Source organism: Hipposideros armiger, unplaced genomic scaffold (assembly GCF_001890085.2).
Source record: "Hipposideros armiger isolate ML-2016 unplaced genomic scaffold, ASM189008v1 scaffold_230, whole genome shotgun sequence".
Classification (NCBI taxonomy): Eukaryota; Metazoa; Chordata; class Mammalia; order Chiroptera; family Hipposideridae; genus Hipposideros; species Hipposideros armiger.
Genome location: NW_017731580.1, coordinates 1,817,616 through 1,842,912, shown reverse-complemented (window position 1 = coordinate 1,842,912; position 25,297 = coordinate 1,817,616). Strand labels below are relative to the sequence as shown.

The 25,297-nt window shown below is 40.2% G+C and overlaps 2 protein-coding genes across 5 annotated transcripts in view; one reads left to right on the top strand and one right to left on the bottom strand.

Annotated features, from left to right (window-relative positions):
- Positions 1-24,082, bottom strand: part of MET (MET proto-oncogene, receptor tyrosine kinase) — a 112,708-nt gene extending 88,626 nt beyond the window's left edge. Inside the window, exon 1 of one of the 4 annotated variants that reach the window (XM_019654771.1) lies at positions 23,804-24,082. The gene's annotated coding sequence lies outside the window, so the exon portion shown is untranslated. Of the gene's footprint in view, positions 1-23,142; positions 23,460-23,803 lie in introns of those variants that run through there. The other 3 variants (XM_019654769.1, XM_019654768.1, XM_019654770.1) reach the window with 3 other exon arrangements.
- Positions 22,849-25,297, top strand: part of LOC109389336 (uncharacterized) — a 15,446-nt gene continuing 12,997 nt past the window's right edge. Inside the window, exon 1 of the mRNA XM_019654759.1 lies at positions 22,849-23,673. Within this exon, the coding sequence (XP_019510304.1) occupies positions 22,849-23,673 (825 nt within the window). The remainder of the gene's footprint in view (positions 23,674-25,297) is intronic.

The window sequence follows — 25,297 nt, the reverse complement described above, 5'->3', positions numbered from 1 at the left end:
TGGGGGGATGACAAGGAGTAAAAGAAAAGGATTTGGGACAAGTTGTCCTATGAGAAGACAAATACAAACTGCAAATATGTATCTAAACCTTCTAGTCTATATTAAGCGGAAAAATTAAATGTTCTTCTCAATATGGTACTTGTGTAGCTTTCAAATTGGGAACATTAGCCTAATACATTATTTATCACCATATTTTCTGTAGGAGAAAATAACGAAGAAAAATAAATGAACCATTACTGTCAAAAGGAAAAAAGGCCTAACAACCAATCTGCATCTCAGTTGATGCCCATTCATGTAGGGCAAGGGTGAATGCCTTTTTTTCTTCCAGTTTTTGAAGGAGCCTTCAAAACGATCTTTAAAAAACAAACAAACAAAAAACTGAGGTATTATATTAAATCATGTTTTAAAAATAAGGTTCGTGTCTTAAGGTTGGTACATTAGTTCACTCACAGTACTAAACTTCAATGAACTGGAATCCAAAAAAATGTACAAATGCACTACTGGGCTTTTTTGTTATCTCACTTGATGAAATGGCAAATCTTAAGAAAACCAGTAGGGAAGGATAGTTTTTCTAGTTAAAGAAAAAATCTTGCAGAACGCCCCTGTCTCCTACAACTTCTTCACATTCTTTTGATAGCAAATGGTGATGCCATTTTTCAGACTGAAAAATCAAAGAAAAGGTTAACTTTTTTATTAAAGCAAAAAAAAAATGGAAGTGGGGACCGCTGTCAACAATAGGATTTTTAATTAAAATACAGGTTTCTATTTAATTCTCAATGAGAAAATATAAACACCCCATTTCCTTAACCATTTCAACTAATGTAGGCCCTTACCCATTAACAAAGGGGTTTGTTGCTCAAACTAGATCTGCTCTGGGAAACGTTTGTGTCATTCATAACGAACGGAGGGAGACTTTTGGGAAGTATTTGTTGCTGAGCTGTGCACTCTGATGACACTGCCAATGTACTGAGTGACAGCTGAAGGGTCAAGTGCATAATAGGCTCTGGAGACAGAATCCTGTCTGTGTGACCTTGGCAAGTAATTTCTCTAAGCCTTTATTTTCTCATCGGGAATATGGGAGTGACTGTAGTACCTGTATCACTTGAGGATTCCATGAGTCAATGCAAGTAGAGCAAGAGCAGTGGTTGGTACACAGTAAGCCAGTAAATGTTTATTATTGTTTGTTTATGCCTTCAATAAACACTATTGGACCATCTACTATGTTCCAGATACTGTGCAGAGTGCTCAAGACCCAAAAATGACTAAAACAGTTGTCAGTGAGATCTCAGACAAGTGGGATGTAGATAAACAGACCACAGTTTAAATTCAATATGAAAAGGTCAGCAGGGACCCTAAAGGGGACCTTAACCAGGCTAGGGGAGTCCTTTCCTCATGACGCATCACAGCACTGAGGGGCAGTGAGGGGAAGGAGCCGAGTGTCAGTAGTGGCAGTGCAGCCAAACAGGTGTGTGTGTGTGTGTGTGTGTCCTGCCAAATGGAGCTATGTGAGCAATGTTAATATTTATATTGGTAGTGACTCCAGAAATACTTTGTTTTCATATACTTTTATCTTGATTCAATTATTCTTGTGATGTGCCCGGGTCAGGCTTTCAATATAAAATGTCTTTTTACTGTTTTTGTTTTGTTTTTTTTTCTTTCTTGCTGAAATAGTGCTGGTCATTTAACCAACTTTAAGTTCCTTACTAAAAGGAACACGTAATGATGAGTCAAATAAACGAATTAATTCTCACATAGCAGGTGAAACTGAATCATCCATGAAACATTTATTTCTTTTCAGTTGATAGTTAATTTCACTGGCAAAACATTTCCTGGGAATGATTATCTCAGTGGCACCTTGGTCATTAAACTAGGGCATTCAGGAGTGTTTCCACTGGAGAGAACCACTCTATTAGTTGCAAATACCAGCTCAGCTAACATCTAGGCCAGCTAGTCTCTGCCTGCCATCAGCTGCCTCTAGCTTTCTCATCAAGCCAGCTTCCATTGGTCTCTTAATCCCTTAGAAACCTAGCAATACATTTAATTCCCTAAGAATTTATCGAGTAGCTACCTATGCCTGTCTTCATTATTATTGTATCATCATTTTTCTCATCAACAAAAACCTCTCACAAAGCACATCTGTGAGTTTATTCAAGTACAAATTCCTCAGGAAAAACACAACAGGTGTAATGGAATACATTTGATAAGAGAGAGACTTTCCAAACTTTGACATAGGTGAGTTTGCTTTCTTCAGGAATTATTTTTCTTAGAAATCATAATATTTTATAACTATATAGGTAGTACTTTATAGTGTATAAGATACTGTCAATTATTATCATCTTTTCTAATCTGCATGATTCTTTAAAAGTAAGCATTATTCCCATTTTCAGATGACAAAACTGAGCTTCAGTGAAACCAAAATATTACCTAAAATGTGATAAATATGTAATGTAGTTCTTCTGAATGTATTTCTAATTTTTTAAAGTATGATACTTACTTGAATTGTTTCAAATTATTTGCATTTCCTGGAAAATATTTTTATTCAAAAGGCATGTTTTAGTAAACATTTGTTTTCACCTGCCGAGCAGCCACTATGGGAACTCTTTTGAAAACTCTCCCTCTACTATCTAATGGGACTGTCAATCACATGGCCTCCCTCCCTCCCCCAAGGAGAGCTGGTAAACCAGGCTGGCCTTTCAATGAACTCTATTCATTTGACCCGCAGCTTGGTCAGGGGTGAGCAAGGGACCAAAGCAAAGCCAATCAGAATCTTTTTTGGGACTCAATATAGATACTGTGAGAGGAATTATCTCCTTCAAAGATCACACAAACTAGTGATGATACTTGGAGTGTCTGATGACCATCTCTGCCACTATGTGGAGAAGGCATGACACTGACCCAGGGGCAGAAGATCTCAGACATGGAGAAAAGCAGGCTCCTGAAGTTACTGCTTGAGCATCTGTACCCACTGTGTCTTAAGCTAATAGGAAACAGTGCAATTTCTTCTTTCCGCTTTTCCTTACTTTCTTGTTTTCATCAGCAGTTTCATTGTGATTCTTTTATTCTTTGCTCCTAAACAAGTCCTGACTAAACAATGTGCACTCAAAGATACTACAAATCTATGAATTCAAACATAAAGTTAAGTGCATAAGCAACTTCATGTATTCAAGTAATTAGAAAGCAGTGGTTTCTTTATCTACTTGAAGAGTTACTTTAAATATTTCACTTTGCATGTGGACACATCTATTAGTTAAAGTTTCTAAGGTATTACACTAGTTTTTGTTTTCTACATAATTTCAAATTATCCTACAATATTTACTTAACATAATCTTAAGATAGAAATAATGTATAAAAGTGAAGTCAAAATATAAAAATTAGCAACCATTCAATCCTGTTTTTAAGTATATAAAAGGGATTTATGATGATGGAAAATGGCCTAGGTCCCATATTAAGGAAATCGCAGTCATACACCAGTCATGGCTAAATCTCCAGGAAGATGTGCCAGAGTGAAATCCTAAGGCAAACTCTGAGGCCTCTCTACATAGATATTATACCCATTAACTTTAAAAGTAGGCCTATAAAAACAAAGTTAAGGAAAGAACGCTCCAATAGGAGATTTCTGATGTCATTTAAAATACTGTATTTATAAACACTCACTACTTAAGAGGTCATATTATATCAACAATATTAATCAAATATTTGTGAGCACTCATTGCATACCATTCCCTTGTCGAGACTCTTGAGAGCTACTACCTCAGAAAGAGTACAGTCTACAAATTTGAAGATAGCAAGGTATATGCTTAATATCGAAATGTGTAACCTAAATTGAAAAGTGAATGGATCTACCAGGCTGTTGAGAAAATGAATTTTAACACATGCCTTGTTGAACATTTGGTTCTTATGCCTGAAGATTTAACATGTAATGTTATGATCATTAAAAAAGCCTAAACCTATGTTACAAAGACAAAATAATACACCATGTCAAAAATCTCTTCTAATGAGCCGGACACTGTCTTGACAGTGATTTCTAACGTTAAGGTGAAGGGATGAAGAAATCTTTAGGATTTTTTGGCCCATTCAATTGCTCTTTAATTTTTAAAAAGATTTTTATTAAAAATATAGTTAACATACAATATTATATTAGTTTCAGGTGTACATCATAGTTACTCAACATCATTTATATACCTAAAGAAGTGATCACCATGATAAGTCCAGCAACCATCTGATACCATATCATGCTATCACAATATTGACTATATTCCCTATGCTGTACACTACATCCCCATGACTTATTTATTTTATTCCTGGAAATTTGGATCTTTTATTCCCCTCACCACCCATTTTTCACCCTTTTAAAATTTCAATTACAGTTGACATTCAATATTATTTTATATTAATTTCAGGTGTACAGCATAGTGGTTAGACATTTATAAAATTTAAGAAGTGATCCCCCTGACTAGTCTAGTCCCCACCTGGCACTATACATAGTTGTTACGATATTATTAACTATATTCCCTATGCTTTACTTTACATTCCCATGAGTAGCTTGAAACTACCAACTTGTAATTAATCCCTTCAACTTTTTCACCTTGCCCTCCAACCCCTCTCTTATCAATACCCTGATAAATCCAATACCCATCTAATATCATACATAGTAATCACAATATTGACTATATTCCTGTGCTATACCTTACACCCGATGACTACTTTGTAACAACCAATTTGTACTTCTTAATCCCTTCCCTCTTTTCACCCACCTCCCAACCCCCTCCCATTTAGCAACCATCAAAATGTTCTCTATATCTGTGAGTTTGGTTCCATTTTGTTTATTTTGTTCTTTAGATTCCACATTTAAGTAAAATCACATTGCATCTGTCTCTTTGTCTGACATACTCCACTCAGCACAATACCCTCAGTGTCCATCCATGCTGCCACAGATTGCAAGAACCTGTTCCCTTCCCTGGCCGAGCAATATTCCATTGTATATATGTACCACCTCCTCTTTATCCATTCTTCCATCGATGGACACCCTGGCTGCCTCTGCATCTTGGCTATTGTCAATAATGCTACAATGAACATATGGATGCACATGTCCCCTCAAATTAGCGTTTTGGGTTTCTTTGGATAAATACCGTGAAGTGGGATAACTGGGTCCTTTTTTGTTTCCATTCATGAAATATCTTTTTTTCATCCCTTTACTTCCCATGTGTGTGCCTTTCAATCTGCAGTGAGTCTCTTGCAGGCAGCATATGGGTTTTATTTTCTTATCTATTCAGCTTTCCTATGTCTTTTGAGTGGAGCATTTAATCAATTTACATTGAAAGTAATTATTGATAGATATGTAGATATTGTCATTTGATTATTCATAATTTTGATTTTTTTTCCGTGTTAAAGAAGTCCCTCTAACATTCCTAGTTTGGTGGTGATGAACTCCTTTAGCTTTTTTTTTTTTTTTGGTCTGGGAAGCTCTTTATCTGGCCTTCAATTTTAAATGATAGCTTTGCTGGGTAGAGTACTCTTGGTTGTAGGTCCTTACTTTTCATCAGTTTGAATATTTCATGCCAATCCCTTCTGGTCTGCAAAGTTTCTGTTGAGAAACTAGCTAACAATCTTATGGGAGCTCCCTTTGAAGTAGCTAGTTGCCTTTTTCTTGCTTTTTAGAATTCTTCTGTGTTTTTAACCCTTGCCATTTTAATGTTAATGTGTCTTGGTGTGGTCCTGTTTGGGTTCATTGTATTTGGGACTCTCTGCACTTCTTGGGCTTGTATGTCTATTTCCTTCACCACGTTAGAAAAGTTTCAGTCATTATTTCTTCCAATAGGATTGCAATTCCTTGCACTCTCTTCTCCTTCTGGTACGCCTATGATATGAATGTTGGTACACTTGATATTGTCCCAGAGACCCCTTAAACTATCCACAGGTTTTTATTATTTTTGCCTTTCCTATTGGGTGTTTTCTGCTACTTTGTCTTCAAATCACTGCTTCATTTAGTCTGATGTTTCCTTTTAGTGCATTCTTCATTTCAGTTATTGTATTATTTATTTCTGAGTGGTTCTATTTTATAGTTTCTGTGTCCTTTTTTATGCTTACTATCTCTTTGTTGAAGTTCTCAATAAGCATCCTTATAATCATTGTTTTGAACTATATACCTGGCAGGTTGCTTGCCTCTATTTCATTTAATCTTTTTCTGGAGTTTTCTCCTATTCTTTCATTTGGGATGCATTTGTTTCCTCATTTTGGCTGCCTCTCTGTGTCCTATGTATTAGGTAGGGCTGCAATGTCTCCCAGTCTTGGCCAGGTGGCCTTATATAGTAGGTGCACTGTGGGGCCCTGACACAGTCTTCCAGGTCACCTGCTCCAGTAGTGTCCCTTGGGTGGGTTGTGTGTGCCTTCCTGTTATAGTTGAGCCTTGACTGCTATTGGCAAAGCAGTGGGTGGGATTGACCCTTAGGTTGACTGGCTGTGCAGTTTGGCCACGTCCACAGCTTATGTGCTGCTGTATGTTTGGGGGGTGGTGGCTTATTCTCCTGAATGGGATTCACCCCAGTGGGCTCTGGTTCCTGTTGAGACCGCCCTTTGTGTATGCCACTTGTGGGGCTTGTTGAGTAGCTCTCTGCTGTGGTCTGAAGCCAACCTCCATTCAATTATGTTACATACACTGGCATTCAAGTATGTTGGTTCTGGGGCCTCATGGAAGGGGCTCCGTTGCAGGCTCAGGTCACCCCATCCCTATGACTAGTAGAGGACTTCCTGGTAGGAGCTGCAAAGTGATCTGCGGTTGTTCACTGCCTGTGCTAAACCTGGAGATGTGTGAAAGAGGCCATGCTGTGAACTGAGGATGGCTACCACCCATACCCAACCTAGGGTAGCTCCACAAAAAGCCAGGACAGCCTAAAGCCAGCTGTCACCTGCATCCTCCTGTAAGGTTCAGTCACTGATAAAGCCTCATGTGGTACAGAGTTGGGTAAGGTGGGGTCTCCAGGAGTCATCAGAGTGGGAAAAGCTGTAGTCACCAGGCTAATATAGATTCTGGTTTGGTGCTAGTGTTGAGCCTGGAGCTACTCAGCAAAAGTCTCAGAGCACAGCGAGGCCAGAGGCTGCCCACCTGGAGTCCAAAGATCCCTGGCAGTTGTCCAAGAAAGAGTGCAATGCTGGCAAGGCTGGCTGCTCGCTGGGAAAGTGCCTCAGGCATTGAATGAATTGGGTGGGGCAGGGTTCCAGGGAGTCGCCAGGGTGGAAGGAACAAAGCTTATCAAACCAATTCAGATTCAGATTTGTCTGTGTTGGGAGAGGGCTCAACACAGGAAAGACGGTGCTCACCTGCTAGCTACATGGGAGAAAGACCCTACACATGGAAAATGGTGACTGTTCCTCCAGTCCTCACTTCAAAGCCACACAACTCAGTCTCTCCCCGTATGTCTCTGACACCCTCTGGGTTGCTGTCTCTCTGCCGGAGCCTAGGGTGAGTGCCTGCAAGTGAGTGAGTCTGTGTGCGGGCCCTTTAAGAAGATGTCTGGGTTTCCTGCAGCCTTCCATCCTACCCGAATGGTCAGAATCACCACTGCTTTTCACAGCCAGAAGTTGTGGGGATTCCTCTTTCCGGCACCAGTACTGCTGGCTGGAAAGCCTGATGTGGGGCTGGGGTCCCTCGCTCCTCCAGTAGAGGGGATCTTGGTGGCCAAGATACCCCTCCCTATTCTCAACCACCACCTGTTAAGTGTGGGGCCACCTGCTCTACCTCTCTGTCCCTCCTACCAGTCTCAACGTGGCTTCTTCTTTATATCCTTAGTTATAAAACTTCTGTTAAGCTAGACTTCAGATGGTTCTCCAGGTTGATGTATAATTTTTGTAATTTTAATGTGTTCATGGAAGGACACAGGCCCAGTGTTTATCTTCTCTGCCATCTTGGATCTTTCAGGTCCCAACTGCTCTTTTATACAACTACATTTAAGTGATCCAAGATATCCATGAGTCAATCTTATGTATAATATTCATAGGCTAGTTTCCTTGACAATATTCTTCCCAATAGTTCATAAAACTTTCTGGAGAAGAGATGGGGTGTATAGCAGAGAGAGTATGGGCTTTGGCGCCAGATAGACTTTGATGTGATATGAATCTGGGCTTTATCATTTACATACCTTCTGACTCTGAGTGTCAATTTCTTCATTTAAAACATGGAGATAATGGCATATTATCTTGCAGGTTGGTCATGAGGGTAAGAGATAAATTATGAGACACTGGCATTCAATTATGTCACATACACTGGCTTTCAGTAAATGTAGCTACTATGTTTATCATCCTAAGTTGTGTTTTAGCCAGTTTTTGCCTGCCCTCATAAAAAATGAGGAACTTGTTACAGTCTACTGGGTGAGCCCACTCCAAATACTTGGTGACTGTTTCATCACCACAGTCCTCTCATCTACAGATTAAATAGTGTTATTTCTTATTTTCCACCCTTTAGCTATTTTATGGTTTTCCTTAAACCCATTTCAAGTTCTTGAAGTCCCTCTTAAGTTGTCCTCCAAGAAAAAGGCCCCAGTAAGGGCTTTCTATACTTAGGAAGAACAAATAAGTAACCATTACTTTACCTCTTTAGAGAAGAATAAACCCATATCTCCACTGAGGTTTAGCAAATAAAGATACAGGATGCCCAGTTAAATTTGAATTTCAGATAAACAATGTATGAGTTTTCTTAGTTCAAGTATGTCCCATAATGTACTTTACGTGACAATCTTAGTTGTAAGCAAATGGAGAAAAATAAAGGAACAATCACCCTTTTTACTAACAGAACTCTGATTAAAAAGATTTTGGCTGAACCTAATTATCTGTTGGGGTAGAACAGTATTTTTAAGGTTTTTGTAGCACGTACATGCTGCAAAACAGCATACAATGCTGCTGTTGTTGCTGTTTTGTTGCTGTGTGTCTAAAACACGCTGTTTTCAAAGTGATTATCAGGGTAACCTGTTCCTAACAGGTGGTTTTAAATATCATGTGAAGGTATAACTATGTGAAAGGGAGTAAAGATTCTTTTTTTACTAAAAATCAAGGAGAAGATTGTGTGCTTGTGTAGAAAAATTGTTCCGTATATGGCAACTTGTCACTGACATGAAATTTTTGAAACAAAAAATATTCCTAGATTCATTTGCATAGTTTATTTATAATAAACAAGCTTATTAAAAATTCAAACATAGTTGGCTACAGGAGAAAACAAGTTAAACATGGTAGAGGAGTAATTTCCATGTGTTATAATTAATGTTTCTAGGGGATCCTCTAAACACTGATTCTTGATCATTACACAGATGTTGTTTCTTTGAATGAGACCGAAATAGTGCTTTTATTCAGATGCTTATCTAATATTGCATCCTTTCTTCTTCCAATAAACATTTTAAAAGTTGAAAATGACTGAATCATAGCACAAAAAAAGCCAACTATGCATTTTCCACTTGTAACATATGATTGAGATCATTGTCCAACTCTGCAGTAGTAAGAGTAAAGATAAAAAGAATAGAATTCCATTATATTCTCAAGATTCTCCCTCACGCATTCATAAGCTGTTAGTAAACATCTTTGTCCTTTTAAGAATGGCTGAGGGTATTCAACTTCTGGGAAAGAAGAATAAATTGACATTTGTTTTATCATTGTGCATACTGTAAAAAGTCCTATTCAGAAAGCATATTGAAGTCAGAGTTCTGATTGATTTACAGGCTTTTGTCCCATTAATATGTTGCAGGTCAGGCAAGAATGTTCCATTGCCCTTGAAAATGTGAAGATTGAACTTTCAATAGCAAGAGAGTGCTAACAAGCTTGAAATCCTTTAAAAGTATTTTTCAGCTCAATGGATAGATATAATTTTATAGTTCAGATTATGCAGAAGTACTACCAGATTTTGTTCAATTAGTCCAGGTACACTGAATAATATGAATCTGTAAATCATATAAATTCAATAATATAAATCCATTTGAAAAACATCTAAGTACGTAAGTTAAGTCTAGCAACCTCTTCCAGTTGTATTCAAATACAGGGTTTGAATAGGTTAAACCTGACTGAAACCATCAGAATGTGAACCATTGAAAGAAGACAAGTTGGAGAGGAAGCTGGTATATTACTCATTAATGAATCAGACATTTCCCTCCCTCCATGTTTGAAAATGTCCTTGGCATAAGTCATGGTAAATTCCAAATGTGAGGAACTGTGTTCAGGACTAGGTTTATATAACTGATCAATCTCCTCTGGTGTTATCTAAAGCAGAAGTCAAATGGCTTCAGAGAAATGCTGATGGAGAGTGGACCCCATTCTTGTCATGGTGGCTGTCATGTAAAGAGAAAGCAACATCCAGGGAAAGAGAGACAAAGGGGAGAGGCCTGAGTGTGCCACAGGCCCGGCCCTGGCCCTGAGACAGAGTGGTCACATGAGGTGGGTGTTCTCCTGTAACACTACTTTCACTTAGTTCTTAGGGTCTGTCTGAATTTTATTTGGTTCATACCTGAGAACTTTTCTTGGAAATCAAAGTTAGCAAGTAGATTCTCTGGCAATGGAATGAGCTAGGAACCTTTTTCAAAGTGAATTTTGTCAGTATATTACCTTTTCTTTTTCAGGCAAAGGAGAAAAAAAAACTTTCAGAAATCATGAAAATACTGTGAATGGAAGGAAAGCCAAACCTAGCCATGTTTTTGTATAGATGTGAACTCTTTGGGTGAACATAATGCAATTCTAAGTGTTGGCAGAAAAATTTAAAGCATACATCACTATGTTGAGATCAATAGTAACCAGAGAATAAAGAACCAAACCAAAACTTTCTACACAAATCTTAAATACTTTTAAATGAACAGAGAATGGCAAACAAAGCTATCCTAATAAAAATAGAACAGTACAGAAAAAGAAGTACGGTACATACGTACATTATCCAATTTCTAAAACTCAGTAAAAACTCTGGATCCTTGAAAAATCAATAAACCAAAAAGTTAGGACACCTTAAAAACAACTGTGCTCAGAATTGGATTTACATAACTGATCAATTCAAGGAAAGATAATTCAGGCAGGTGTGTGTGTGTGTGTGTGTGTGTGTGTGTGTGTGTGTGTGTGTGTGTGTTTGTGTGTGTGTGTAGAACCTATGTGTGTTTGAGGGAGAGGAGAGAGAAACAGAAAGAGGGAGAATGAGATATTTATAGAAATAAGTTTTCAACCATATAGGTGTTGCCCACTGGCTAGCAGTCCCAGCCTCCTGCACCAACGCACTCCAGATAGTGCTGCAAAGATGGCTACACATGCCTGGAGGAGCACAGAGGGAAGCAAACCTAACTGGTAGACAAAGCCAGGGCTGAGTATTTCAGAGTGGAGATATTACTTGAGTTTGGGCTTGCAGGACAAGCTGGAGTTGCTCAGGCACAGCAGAGGCAGAGGACAGGCAGTTTAGACAAAGGACCCACACACAGGCACCTCGGGATAACATGCAGGGCTGCTCAGGGAGCTGTAATGAGGAAAGAAACTGTGTGCACCGGGCTGGGTTTGGATGAAGTGGGGAGGTTAGGCTGGGACCACATCACAGCAAGCTGTGCATGTTCTGTTGAGGGTCTGCACCTCACCTGTAGTGGTGAGTCACTGGGAGGTTTTAAGCAGGAGATGGAAATCAACATACTTATATCTATAATTAGAAAATTTTATGACAGTATGGAAGTGGATTGGAGTGCAAAGGAGATAGACGCCAGAAGACATGACAGAATCTGGTCACTGCATCTGTCCAGGCAACAGAGGGTGAAGATTAAGAACAGACTGAAGACTCCAGATATGTATCATTTCGTCACCGCTGAAGTCCAGAAATCCATCCCTCAAGCATCAGCTGTGTATGTCCCAACAGCTATTTGAGACTAAATTTGACATGTATTTATTGAGGCTTTTCTTGCCTGGATTCCTACAACAGCTTCCTTCCTTCCTTCCCTCCCCATTCTTGCCCCTGGTCATCCGTTACTCAATGTACCAGAGATATCTTTCTAAAATGACAATCTGATTATGTTCTTTATCTCTTTAAAAACAATCTAACTCCTTAGCACATCTTAAGAGCCAGGTATGATCTAGCTTCTGCTTAACTCTCCAGCCTTGCCTCTTGCCATCACCGCCCTAGAAATCTAGGCTCTAGTCACTCTGCCCTTCTTCACGTTGTTGAAGCAAGCCATGTGCTCCCCCACTCTGGGTCTCAGCACATGCAGATCCCTCTTTATGGACACTCTTGCTCTAACCTGCATCTGCTTAACTCTTACTCTCTCTTCAAGTCTCACTTTAGGGAATACTTCCTTTAGGAAGGCTTCTCTGATGCCTCTTATCCTCTGGTAAGAAATTAGGAACTCTCCCATGTGCTCATACATCAAACCCGCCTTCCACTTATCTAGACGTTATCATGTAGTGTTGTAATTTACTTATCTGTATCTCCCACTAGACTGTAAGTTTTCAGCCCCAGCATAGTGCCATCATATGACAGTTGGTAAAAATGTGTTGAAGAATGCATAATGGAAGGAATTAATACATGACAAAATGATCCTGAACAAAGACTCTGGAGGTATGGATATGACAAAAAGGAAGGATGAGATGAGAAAGATATTAGAGAGATAAAATTTATATGACAATGATTCAACATGGATTTTGTTTATAAAGGAGACTGAGCAGTCAAGGATGGCTAAAAATGTCTAACCTGGGTGTCATAAATGGTAAAGAAGACAGGCAAAGAAGAGGATTGGAACAAAAATGGTAGGTCTGCTAATAACTCTGAGGTGGCTGTTGGTCATCTGAGTAGAAATGTCCGTAAGGTAGCAAATAACATTGGCATTGTGGTTAAAGAGGGACTCAGAAATACAATTTGTGAACCACTGGTCCGTCTGTGTATTTGAAGTCACAGAGGTAAGTGAGATCACCCATGGACAAGTTCAGTAAGTAGAAAGGAGGGGTTCAAATGAAACCCTAAAGAAGGCCAGAATCTACCCTTTATATTCTAAAGGTAAAAAGCTGGAGTGGTATTTCAGAAACGTAAGGAAAAGTTTCAATAAGGGAAGAGCAAGATGTATAGTATCAAATTTCATAGGGGTCAAGTGTGATAAAAAGAATCAGTCATAGTTGGCAATGAGGAGGTTACTGGTGATTATAGTGAGGACACTTTCTTGGGGGTGCAGCACAGACTGCATGAATTGAATGAGGTAAAAAACACATAGGAGTAGAGAAAAAGAATTTGAAATTTATTTTCAAGAATTCTTAAAGGATATGGCAGAAATAGGAGTGAATACTTAAGGTAGTTGTGTATTAAGGATCCTATCAGGATATTGGGCATATGTGTTTTATTTCTTTCTAAAAGAATTTGAGTAAGGGCTAAATGAAAAAAGGTGAGAGTGATTTCAAAAGATGGGGAGGGTTGGTAGGAAGGTGGGATAAATGGAGTACAGTGCCCGGAAATATAGGAAAGAATGGAATCAAGACCAGAGGTTAAAAAGACCATTTCATCATTTCAGACAGAAGCAGGGATGTAACAATGGGTGACATGGAGACCACTTTGACTTCTGATTACTCTCTAAACTATAAGGAAAGATGTCATGCTGAAAATGAGGGGAGCCAAAGAGATTCAAGAGCTTGAGAGAATGGTGAAAGTTTGCAATCACTGCAATGGGAAGAGGGAAAATGGAAAATGACCAAAACAAGAATACAGGTTTGACTGAGATAAAACTTATCCTAACGTCCATTCTCATTGAGTGTCTAAGGAGTCCTTAAGGTAGATTTGGGAATTAAATGGTTCCAGAACCATGACCTCTGTAGTGAAATCCTTGTAATGTTTATATAGTTCACAGCTCTATAAATCATTATTAAGAGTAAATGCCAGGATTTGATTTTTATTTCAAAATGAGGTTTATTGAAATCTGCAAGGAAAAACTTTAGGAAAAAGAAAAACATATTGAAACACATACTCTGCTCTTTTCAAAAAACCCAACAGTCTAAATATGCTAAACAAATGAATCAGATATAATGATCACCTAACTCTGAAAATTAAAACCCATTTAGGAATTGCGAGGGGGTCTTGATCCCAAATACCAGTCTAGCTATTCATTCAGAATCTTTAATAACATTTGGAAAGTAATTAATCAACTCATGACACAGATTCAAGGGCTGTCACCTTTCATTGTTGTTAGTGAAACTGGAGTTTTATCTGCACTTTTCTGATGATTTAAAGAACTTTTTTTTCGGTAAGCTCTTTGAAGACCAGAAGAATGTTTAAAATCATTGGACCTTGATGTGCAGATTTCACTGAACTATTGAAGTATGTGTTAGTGAGACTGAAATAAAATTTAGAAGTATCTTATTTCTCACATGACAGAAAGTGAATGTTTGAAAAGCCCAAAATGCATATTCATTTCTGTTAGAGGGAAGCTTTTTCTGTCAACAAACTTTGCTTTGGCTGCTTTTTTATATAATTCAGCAGAACTTAAAATATTTATTGCACTATTTTACCTTCAATTAAAAATAAACAGCTAGGGTAATACTTGAAGTGCAAAGGTTTACATGGGCCCTAAATGATTCCACTTGTCTGCTCTCTTTGTCTTAACTAGATAGTAGTCGGACCATGAGCTCACTTTGAATGGATAGCTCTCAGTAGCAGCTGGAGGGACTCTGCCTGAACGTGAGTGTAGAGTCAGGTGACAACAGCTCACCTAAGACTCTCAGAGGAGCAAAAAGACAGGAAGTGAAGGCAGGCCCTGACTTGAGCTTTCCTCAAATCTTTAGACCACTGTCTGAGTTTGTGTTTAGAACATGACAAATATATGACAATTCCTTTGCACACTCCAGCATGAACTCTGTATAATCAAGGCCCCAAAAAATGGCCTCAAGATAATATCCATACAACAAGCTAATATGAAAAGTTAACATCCACAGCAGATGATATCTCAAAGGAAAATAAATGTGGATAGTTTTTAGGGACATAACTTTTGGTCCCAACAGTAACAGATGTATTATAATGCACTGATATGCTAAAAAATTTTAGTCATGAAAATAGTGTAAAACATAAGTTTGTTTTTTTTTAATACTATGATTTCCTCTAGAATGTGGAATTTCATTTACAGTGTTTGTAAGTAGCTAACAGAGGACTTAGGACACACCTCGGACACTCAGAATGAAAAGTTTTCCTGCTTCTGCTACATATCCCTGCTATTCTTACTGGTGGCTGAGGGTAGGGTAGGCTAAGAGGCCTGATGTTGGACTGGATAGATGATAGTCTAGCTCCTCCCAAAATCAGACCACCTGTGATGGAGTTGGGGGAAGTTTCAATTTTGCTTATCACGTGCCCTACCATTTTTCTGTGCTTTTCCCTTGATTCCCCACTCAGTTTTGACCCGGATTTTCCTGTTCAGAAGCCGCAGCCTGATCCCTAATGAACACTTTTCATGACTTGCAATGCGGCCCACCATGACTCTTTCAGTGCATCCACCCCCCTCACCCGTCCCTCAACCTCACAAATCCAATACTGTCAAAACCTTAAGGTCGCCTTCACTATCTAGTTTCTATATCTGTGGCATGAGAGTTATCTCAAAAAATTTCTTAAATTGAACTACATTTTTCCAAAAGTACAAAATCATCTAAAGATGAATGTGTAAAAACACATTAATATATGATTATTACTGATGCTCTGGCTAACCACTGAAATAAAAATTAAGCATGTCAAAACTATATAAATAAGTTATTCCTTACACAGTGCTGTCTATGATTTAATTTCAAAACAAGCTTTAATGATGATATAAGTATTCTGCAAACCTTCAGGTTCACCAAAGAGAACCTCCATTTCAAGACCATAATAACACAATTTTCCTTTATCTCCCCACCAAGACATAAGAAATTGCCAAATTCTGGCACCCCAGTGTTGCACAGAAACAAGACACTTTTGATTAGGAAAGGTTTTCTGGGGACCCAATGTGATGAGCAGTTAGAAATTCACAACATGACATCAAAAAGATCTCAGTGCTCATGTTTCAGCACGATGCCTTCTAAACTCTTTCTTTTACACAGAAGGAGTTGTTGTTTCCACAGCCATCAATACTCCATAATCATGGGCATTTCAAATGCACTTAAAGTTACAAATTTGAGCCGAGTCAATATGGAAAGTTTGGTTACCAGAAAATAGACTCACAAACAGGAAATCTAACTACAGTAAGAAGCTGTTTTTCTCCACACAATAGAGTTTAAAGATGTGTCATCTACGGAATTTGGAGCAAAATCCAACACCAGTGTTATTGTTGAGTATCCGTCTTTCCCCTCCTATATTAGGGCAACTTATGATTACAGCATTATGTTTTCTAAGCCTGTTTGAACTTGCTGCTCTTGTGTATAGATACAAATGACCTGCCCTTTTCTGTACATATCTTTCAATCAGTAAGCATGTCAAGGTGGGAGGAAGGATGGCAGGAATGGTAAAAGTGAAAAGAAAAATCAATTTTCAGAAAGCACACGGTAACAACTGAATACTTAATCAAATTAGCCTAGAAATTCCTTCCTATTTTCAGCACTCTGTGCAAGGCAGTTGCTTCATGGTATAGAATGAATTTCAATAAATGTCATATATTTAGTTAGATGGCTTATTTTAAAAATTTGTTGAACCAGGTCACTGACTCAGAATAGCTCTCCTTCTAAGACATGACAGATGGATATTGATATTGAATAGAAAGACTGACATTAGCTGAGCAGAAGAAAAAGTCATTCGTTTAACATTCAATGACATATATACTGAGTACGTACCTACTGTGTGCCAGAATAAAATTATAATAATAAATATTTGGACTTTATTTTATATTACAATAAAAGGAGGAGTTCTGCCAAAATAATTTCCTTGGGGTTAGTGAGGATTATAATGGAATACCACTGGTAAGCAAGGTCTTTAAAAGTACTTATATTTTTCACATTGCATTAGGAAAATGCATTAGTGCTCATTCAAACATCCATTCTGTCATGGTTGCGGGATTTTAGACCTCTAACTCAGATTTTTGAAGATGATGTTTACTGACCCTTAGTAAAAACCAACTTCCTATTTTTCTGGAACAAAAGGGGCCTTACATGGTTTCAAAGATTTCTTAGACATCAAAGAGCTTAGACAGACATGCAGTTTATGGGTAATAATTTAGGATTTAGTGAATCAAAACACATGGATTAAATTTCTTTTAAAAGACCCCTAGGTTTAAAGTTTAAGAGCTAAAATGTTGGTCTAAACATATGTGAGTCACAAGCAAAGCCAAAATGTATTTGTAAAGATAGTTTGAATTGTCTTATAGACCCAAAACTTGGCTGGGCCTTCCTCTCTCACATGATTAGGTCTCAAAGGAGAGAACCTGCCTTCTGCTAACCAGGTAATTCCCACCTCTCTTTCTCTGACTTGTGAAAACCGCTACATTATTTCAAAGGTCTCCAGCTTTCAATGCTCTTCTTGAGATTTTTCAATAACATATTAAAAACCAAAAACATTCCATGGTCTTATTGAACAATTGGAGTACTTCCGAATTCCTCCAAGTCAATTCTTTTTTTTTTTTAACATACAACTTTAAAATTGGACCTGAGATTCTAGGTGATGCCTCAGACTTCCAACTATCGGAAAACACAAGATCATTTCAAAACAGGAAAAGGGCACTGATTTTAACATGTGCACTGTTTCATGATATGTGATTATATTTGCATTTAAAGCAGGAGGAAGAAATACAGCACATAATCTTCCGGTCTCACACAATGGCTTCCGGAAGGCGCCAGCCTGGGCATTTCACTGAGTTTTCAGGATTAAAGGAAACAAGTTAGTGCACAACCTGTGGGCTTTTATTCCTTTGGAAAAATAGATCGCAACACTGATCTGATGGCTTTTAAAGGGCACTGGAAACCAACGCAGTGCGCGTGTTGAATTTCAATGGTAGAGGAATAACAACTGGTGAAGTTCAGGCAGCTCTAAAAAAAAAAAAAAGAAAGAAACCAAGAAAGTGCCAGTTTATTCCAAAGAGAGAGTTTATTTTGAATGAGAATTTGGAAATGAAATATGATATCTACATATAAAGATATGATGAATTTAGGTTTCAGAAAGTGATGGCTTCAGTTTAAGGATGAAGTAGTCAGACTACCCATTCGAAATACACATAGCTTGATAGAAAGTGTGTGGGCTGATGAGTTTAGAAAACTAAGTACGGAATGTGCCAATATACGATGAAATACAAAATGTATTTTTCTTTTTTAAGTGGCTAAGCTAATGTTGCAGAGAGGAAAAAATATCTGAGAATTCTAAAAGATAAAACACTTTGCAGAAGTGGTCCTGGGGATCTTTGGCCATGTACGCTGAAGGTCACAGGGCATCACGTGGCAGGTACGGTTGTGGCCACGACTGCAAACAAGACCACCAGGAGCCAAATCTGGCCCGCACACATTTTGTCTCTCCCACCGCAGTTTTAAAGATGCCGAGTCAACATTTTAATATTGCAGGATTTCTAGCTCCTCCTGAAAATCTGAGAGACAACACCATGTGGGCGCACATCATACAGCGATTCTCACAGCAACTCTGGTGACGCCAAGCAGTGTCCCCCAACCCCGCCTTCGGGGGGGCTTTTTCTGAGCAGGTTGTTGGTCCCTAGTGAAAGGGTTCGTTCACTCATTCAAGTTAGCGGTTTGCAAATCTCAATACATGATACAGACAGGGCATAAGAAAGAAGGAAGACACGACGAAGGAAATCAAACACAGTGGTTTCACACTGGAAAGGGGTATTGAAGGCGAGAGAGAAAAGAAAGAAGCGCACAGCAGACAGAAGCTTAGGCCATCAGCAATCGCCTCCCTTGATGGCTCCAGGTTTATGCTATGGAAGGATCTGTGACAAAGGCTATGGGCATTACTTTCAACAAATTCCTCTGGGCCAGGCTCACAACCGAGAAAGTAAGAAGGAAAAGTGTTCGAAGGGGGCAATATCCCTGATCAAGGATGGAGTCTGGGGACAGAACCAGACAAATGGAGGAAAACGCCATGGGTTCTCTTCTTCTACACCGCGTAAGCCAGGGGATGTGGGCCACGACTTCACCTTCAGGTACGTCCCATAAAAACACCAGGGACCTCATGTACCGCTGTGCAGGCTGTGGACTGCACAAGTCCACAGAAAACAAAATGAGAATGGTACTCTCTGAGGGATGCAAAGTAGAAGCCCTGCTCCAAATAACCAGATAGGTCGCTTTCTCATCTCCTTCAGGCTCTAGCTCAAAAGCCACCTTTGAAGTGAGGCCTTCTCTGACCCCACGACTGAATTTTTCAATCACCACCCCATCCTCTCTTATCCTTGACAGTACCTACTCCCCTTCACCATGTTATGCATCCTTTTAGCTCTTATCAGCACCTCATATACAACACATTTTATTTACGTATTTTATTTATTGTTTGCCTTCCTCAATATAAAACAGAGAGGCTTTTGTGTATTTTATTCTCTGCTGCATTGCCCGAAACTGGAATTATGCCTGGTAGGTGCACAACAAATTATCCTGAATGACTAAATCCTCAATCTCATTCTTAGAATATAGGAACTTAGCTTTCACTAGAACCCATGATTCTCTGATCACATTATATAATTGCTTTGACCATATTTCATAGTAATCCTTTGTTATATTTAGAGAAATACATTTTCACATCCTATGGACTATATAATTTATATGGCTCATAAGCTCTTATATAATTTCTATAGGCCATATAGCTACATAATTTATTACAGAAATTAAAAACAACAGGAGTATCCTCCATAAACATTCACACAACACAAAAGAAATATGTATACCTGGGTAATTGGCGAGTTAACTTTTTTTAAAAATTTCACTTTGGTCACACCTGCTACAAATGCCAGACGTGACTTTTTTCTTAATTATGTTTTACAGCTTATAAAAACACTTCTTTATTTTGTTTCTTAAAAAAGCAAAGTACTAGTCAGATTTTACTGGATGTTTTTATTGAAACAAATCCCAAGGGGAATATACTAAACTGTTAAACACAGCTGAAAGAGATATCTGAGAATGGGGTTTCTGATAGAAGGGTAGATCACAAAATTACTCACAACTCTTAATCTGATAATAGAATGCCCCACAGATATGAATGCAGCCTTTCTTGGTATGCTTTACTATAAAAAGAGAAAGCAAAAAAAAGAGAACTGGGGAAAGAGAAGGTGAGAAAAAGCCCAGAACCTACAAATGTATATTCATCATTTATTACTAACCTAAAGATCCCAACCTATTTCTCAGTGGAACTGCTTCAAATAGTTAGCCTTCACTGATGGCTGGGCAGAGGCTGTGGGTGCTGTTGCGACAGCATGGGGCCCAGGCTGAAGCACACACTTCTGCTGTCCATCACATGGGCGGCTAGGTATTGCCTACCTGGTAAGGCTGTGGTGTCTAAAAGGTGGTCCACTCAAAAGCAGCTTGAAAATTTTAAGAGATCTTTGTGTTCCAATCATTTGAAAGAAAATTCTATTTAATAGCAAATGGGGTGATTTCTAACGATGCTATTCTCATGGGACATCCCCTTAATAATTATGGGTCTTGGTTCTGTTTTATATGTGTATTACTTATCTGTATATCTAGATTGTAAACTCAAGGGCAGAGTCTTCATTTCTCCCTCTTTAAAAAAGTACCAAACACATACGATGCTCTATATGGAACTCTTAGCTATTTCTGGTGAGGGAAATGTGGGCCTGGCAGCAACTCAGTGTCTGTTAAATCAATGTGATGCCAAACTGACATTAGTCAGTATACCCATCATTTATTACTAAGAGGTGACTATTTATTTTGTGCTGAGCAAAGCCCATGAAGAAATTCTGTCCTGAGGGCTCAGCGTCAAAGACAACAGTTTCAACATACACCAGGGAGATATACTCCCTGGCACTTGAATTTCTGCATACTCGTATGTTTTCCCCTTCAGTTGGCACCATTAGGAAATTTGGGGTCCCATAAACAAAGACAACAGCCCAAGGAAAACACTAGGGATGGCAGGGGAAAGAAAGCATAACTGGTTCTGGTGAGAGTCATTAAGTGTAACGTCAGTGAAGCGGGAACCATGAGAACGTAGACAAATGTGGGCACAAGAGGGCTTGGAAGTGGCTCTGGCCAGACCAAGCGGAAGGGATGAGGAGGAAACGGGTGGGGAGGTGGGAGATGCTCAGAGCAAAGGGAGCTGGTGCTCATCGTGGAGGTGTCGCCAGAGGCACTGCTGCAGCCACTTAGAGAAAGGCGCGTGTCCTGAGGAGATGTTAGCCTTTTTGGCTTATTCACTTTATTCTGAGATGACCACACCTGAGAAAAAGTTTATTTGAGGTTATTATATAGATTTGTTAAAGGAAAATTAGACTAATGCTATTTTCGACTTTTTTGTTTTACTAACAACTGAGAAAATTGATTTCTGAAATGTATTTCTCAGTCTAAGCCTCATTAAAACAAATTTTTAAAAAATCAAGATTATAGTGGGACACATGCTTATATAGTCTTAAAATGAATCTGTAAGATAAGGGTATTTTTTTCCTGTTTAGAAAAGTGCCATTTTTGTTTTATTGTAGGTTTAAAAGTCATGAAAATACTAGTTACGAGCTTTCATATTGACTTGCTGTGGCTAATCTTGTTCAGATAAACCTCACTGCTAAATCTGAAGGCTTGGGGTGTATGTACATCTAATGTAAATCCCTATTGTGATGTATTAAGAACAAAGCAGTCTTTGAAAAAGCAGTAGTCAGCAGATCATCTTTTATATGCCATAAATTCCATTATATTAAAATAAAAATGTATTTAGGTTAATAACTATAGACTTATACACTGTTAAGTGTGAAACCTGAACAGATTTTTTTAAATGCCAGTATATTTTGCAGGCAATCAGGCACATTTTGGTACTACAGAAGTTTCTTGTAAGTGATGTAAATTTTACCTGTGTTATTCAACAGTTCAGAAAGAGTGGACATTGAATACACCACAGACCTGGCTGGAACCAAAGCACTTCACTTTTGTTCCATTACGGAAGTTCACATGTTAAAACAAAGCCCAATAAGCTCAGAGCTAGAAAGGAAAGAAAGCTATGTACCTGTAAATAATCCAAGCACCACTTACAGTTTACATAAAAGCACAATTTATGCCCCAGTAGCACAGAGAAACACGATGTACATAATTCTCAGATCATCTGCATGCAGAAAAAAATCATTAGTCAGCTATAATAGTTTAGCTGTAAAGGAAAATAATGTTTTTCTGAATCCATTTGCATGGCAATGTCCATGTGTCTGGCCGATGGATACAAGAGAATAAACCTCCACCCAACTCTACAAAATGTGAACGGTCTTAAAATTCAGGAGAGGGTTCAGAGAGTCTACACTCTCTCCAGTGTCAATTTTTACAATCCTCCCATATTCATCAACCATCTTAACTTGGCAATTAAAGTATCCTGATTATTTTGCCTAAGAGAGCTGACAATATTTCATTCTACCCCAGGGATCCTTTGAACATAAAACTGTAAAAAGGAAAAATACATCGGGCAACTATTCATGCGTGAGCCACTGGAACCCTCTTCCACTGCCAAATCTGTAAACGGCTCTTCTGAAACATAAAAGGTATGAAATGAAAGGAAACCGTACCCTGGGGTAAATTCTGCATTGGCAATAGCCAGTGAGAATATTTGCATTAGTGCTTTAATTACTGGGTCAGTAACAGTACTGGCCAGCCGACCCACCTCTGGTTATAATCGATTCACCTAATAAGCTAGATGAGCTCCAGCAAAGAGCTAAGGTACACTTGAAAATGATCGCAAGTGCTGTGTGTTTGCCAGAAATGAAGAATTCAGGCTGTCACAGAAACACCTGTCCCATGGAAGGACCCCCACATAATACAGATAAAGCCGGGCTGGGAACAAGGAAACCTCAGGGTTCCAACCTGGCCAGCTGCATCACCGTGGGACAGGGTGACCAGCTCCCTCTTGTAAGGGCTGAGTCAGCTCGCAGCCTTGAAACTGGCCACAAACAGTCACAGATCACCCCCTACCCGGTGCTCCTCTCTCCTGAGTCATACAGGTGGCCGTCAGAAGCGACCCCCGAAAACGGAAAGCCCATTCCAGTGTCGACCTCCCCCGTGCCCACCGCTGGAGTTTCTGGAGCCGCTGACCTGTGTCGCCTACCTCTCTGGTCTTGTCCTGGCAACAGCCGTCAGGTCTCTTCTCGGAACAAAGAGCAGAAACGCGAGGGGTGGAGTGAGGGCTCAGAAGGGGCTGCGGTGTTACCTTGCTGTACCCGGGAACCCGCGGCGGCGAGGTCAGGGGCGCAGGGACCACCCGCGCTCTCCGCGCCGCCTCCTCGCCGCGACTCAGCTGTCGTCCCGCATCTGGCTCGCGCCCTCCGCTGGGCTCTGCAGCTGGTCACCCAGCGCTGGGCGAGAGCCTCGGGTCACCTGCGGCCGGGCCCTCGAGCGGCGCTGGCCGGCGGCGCTCCCTCCGCCCCTTCCCACCGCGCCTGGCGGGTCCGTGACTCAGCCGGGGCCGGGCGCGCGCGCCGCCCGCGGAGGCCGGGCGCGTCCAGGCGGGAGGCACGGCCCTGCCACCCGCCCCAGAGGCGCTCGGCCTCCCGCCCGCCCCAGCACGTGTCCGTCTGTCTGGCGCTCTGTCCGGCCGCCTCGTCGGCGGGTCCAAAGACCGCTGAGGTGAGGACTGGCACCACCCCCGGGGGGGAAACCGGCCCCCGCCCTTCCTGCCGCCCGCGCGCCGCGCCTGGCCCCACGGGGGTCGCGTTTCCTCCCACCCCTCCCCCGCCCACGACAAGGTGAAACTCACTAGGTGGAGAAGTTTTCTCGCCCTGCAGCGCTCTCTCTCCTCCCCTAGCTCGGGCAGTTGGAAGTTAGCACGGCGGCAGATACGCGGGAGCGCGTCTCCCCCTCCTGGTGCTCGCGGGGCGAGCGTCGCCGGGCGCGCAGGGCCCCCCGCGCCCACACGCGGCGCGCGGTCCGCGGGAAGAGCGCGAGGCTCTGCCTGTCCCACGTCCCGGTCAGCCACCGGGCGCTCACCCGCGTAGAGAAAGATTTGAGCACCACGGAAACAAGGACTTCATTGTCAGAGACGGAGGTCAGCGTGGATAGAAGAATTGTCCCAATGATCTCACTATGCAGCGATTATCCCCTACTAGAATAACTCGGATTTCTGAAAGGAAGAACAATACAGGAGTGTAACCCTGAGGAAACCTCCGTTTCTTTAAGGTTTTTTTTTCTTCTTCTTTTTTTACTTCCACAGCAGGAAACAGGCTGATTAAATAACTAGGCAAACATCAATGAACAAGCAAAACAGAACAAAAGTTTAATTCTTGAATGTTGCAATCTTATGATTAAAAAAAAGCCTTGAGGGCTTGGTGAGTTGTATTAGTATCAGTTGTTTCAGGATAACTTTTTATATTTCACATGTCTAAATGTAGAAATTGACCTTACCCTTGACGGGAAAATAAACAGTCAAAGGTAAAGAGACCCGAGGAGCAGCATCGCCTGGTAGGACTTAGCGTTCTCCTTTCTGACTCCTATGGGCTTGTTCGGATAATGGCATCCGTTAGTTATTATTGACAGCCATGGAAACCTCTGGAATTTACCATGCAGTTTCAGGAATTATTTACCTACAGAATGAAAAGTAAAAAAAATATAGTAAGAATAGCTAGCGTTTCCCTGAGAGCTTACTATGTGCCAGACACTTTACCAGGTACTACACATAGCAGTTTCAATCCTATAAAGTGATTACCTCATGATTCCTCAGTTTTATGGAAAAGGAACGTTCCCATTAGGTAATAGTAGAGTCTTGCATTGAAGCATTTTGCAAGTGAGGAAACTGAGTGCCAAAGTGTCCTAACAGGGTCACACAGCTGGTTAGTGAGAGAGGCAGCTTAGAGTCCAGCTCTTAATTCCCGGTCAGGTGTTCTTCATACCAACGCAGGAGGCTGCAGCATGGCAGGGCGAAATGAACAATGGAGTCCTACCCAAGATTTCCTGATGTCACATGGCATAATTTAACAATGACTGTGGTTCATATCAAAATGCTGATTTAGTGACTGGAGGACACTGGGCCTATTATGGACAGATCAATTATATATTTGGGGTTCAGTACCAACTTTCAATACAAGGTGAATAAACTATAACAAATTCTCTCTCTCTCTCTCTCTCTCTCTCTCTCTCTCTCTCTCTCTCTCTCTCTCTCTCACACACACACACACACACACACACGAATAATTAGCCATGGTTGTCCAAAGGAATGATTAGAGTGCTGTTTCTATTTCCTGGTTTCCATAGCAAT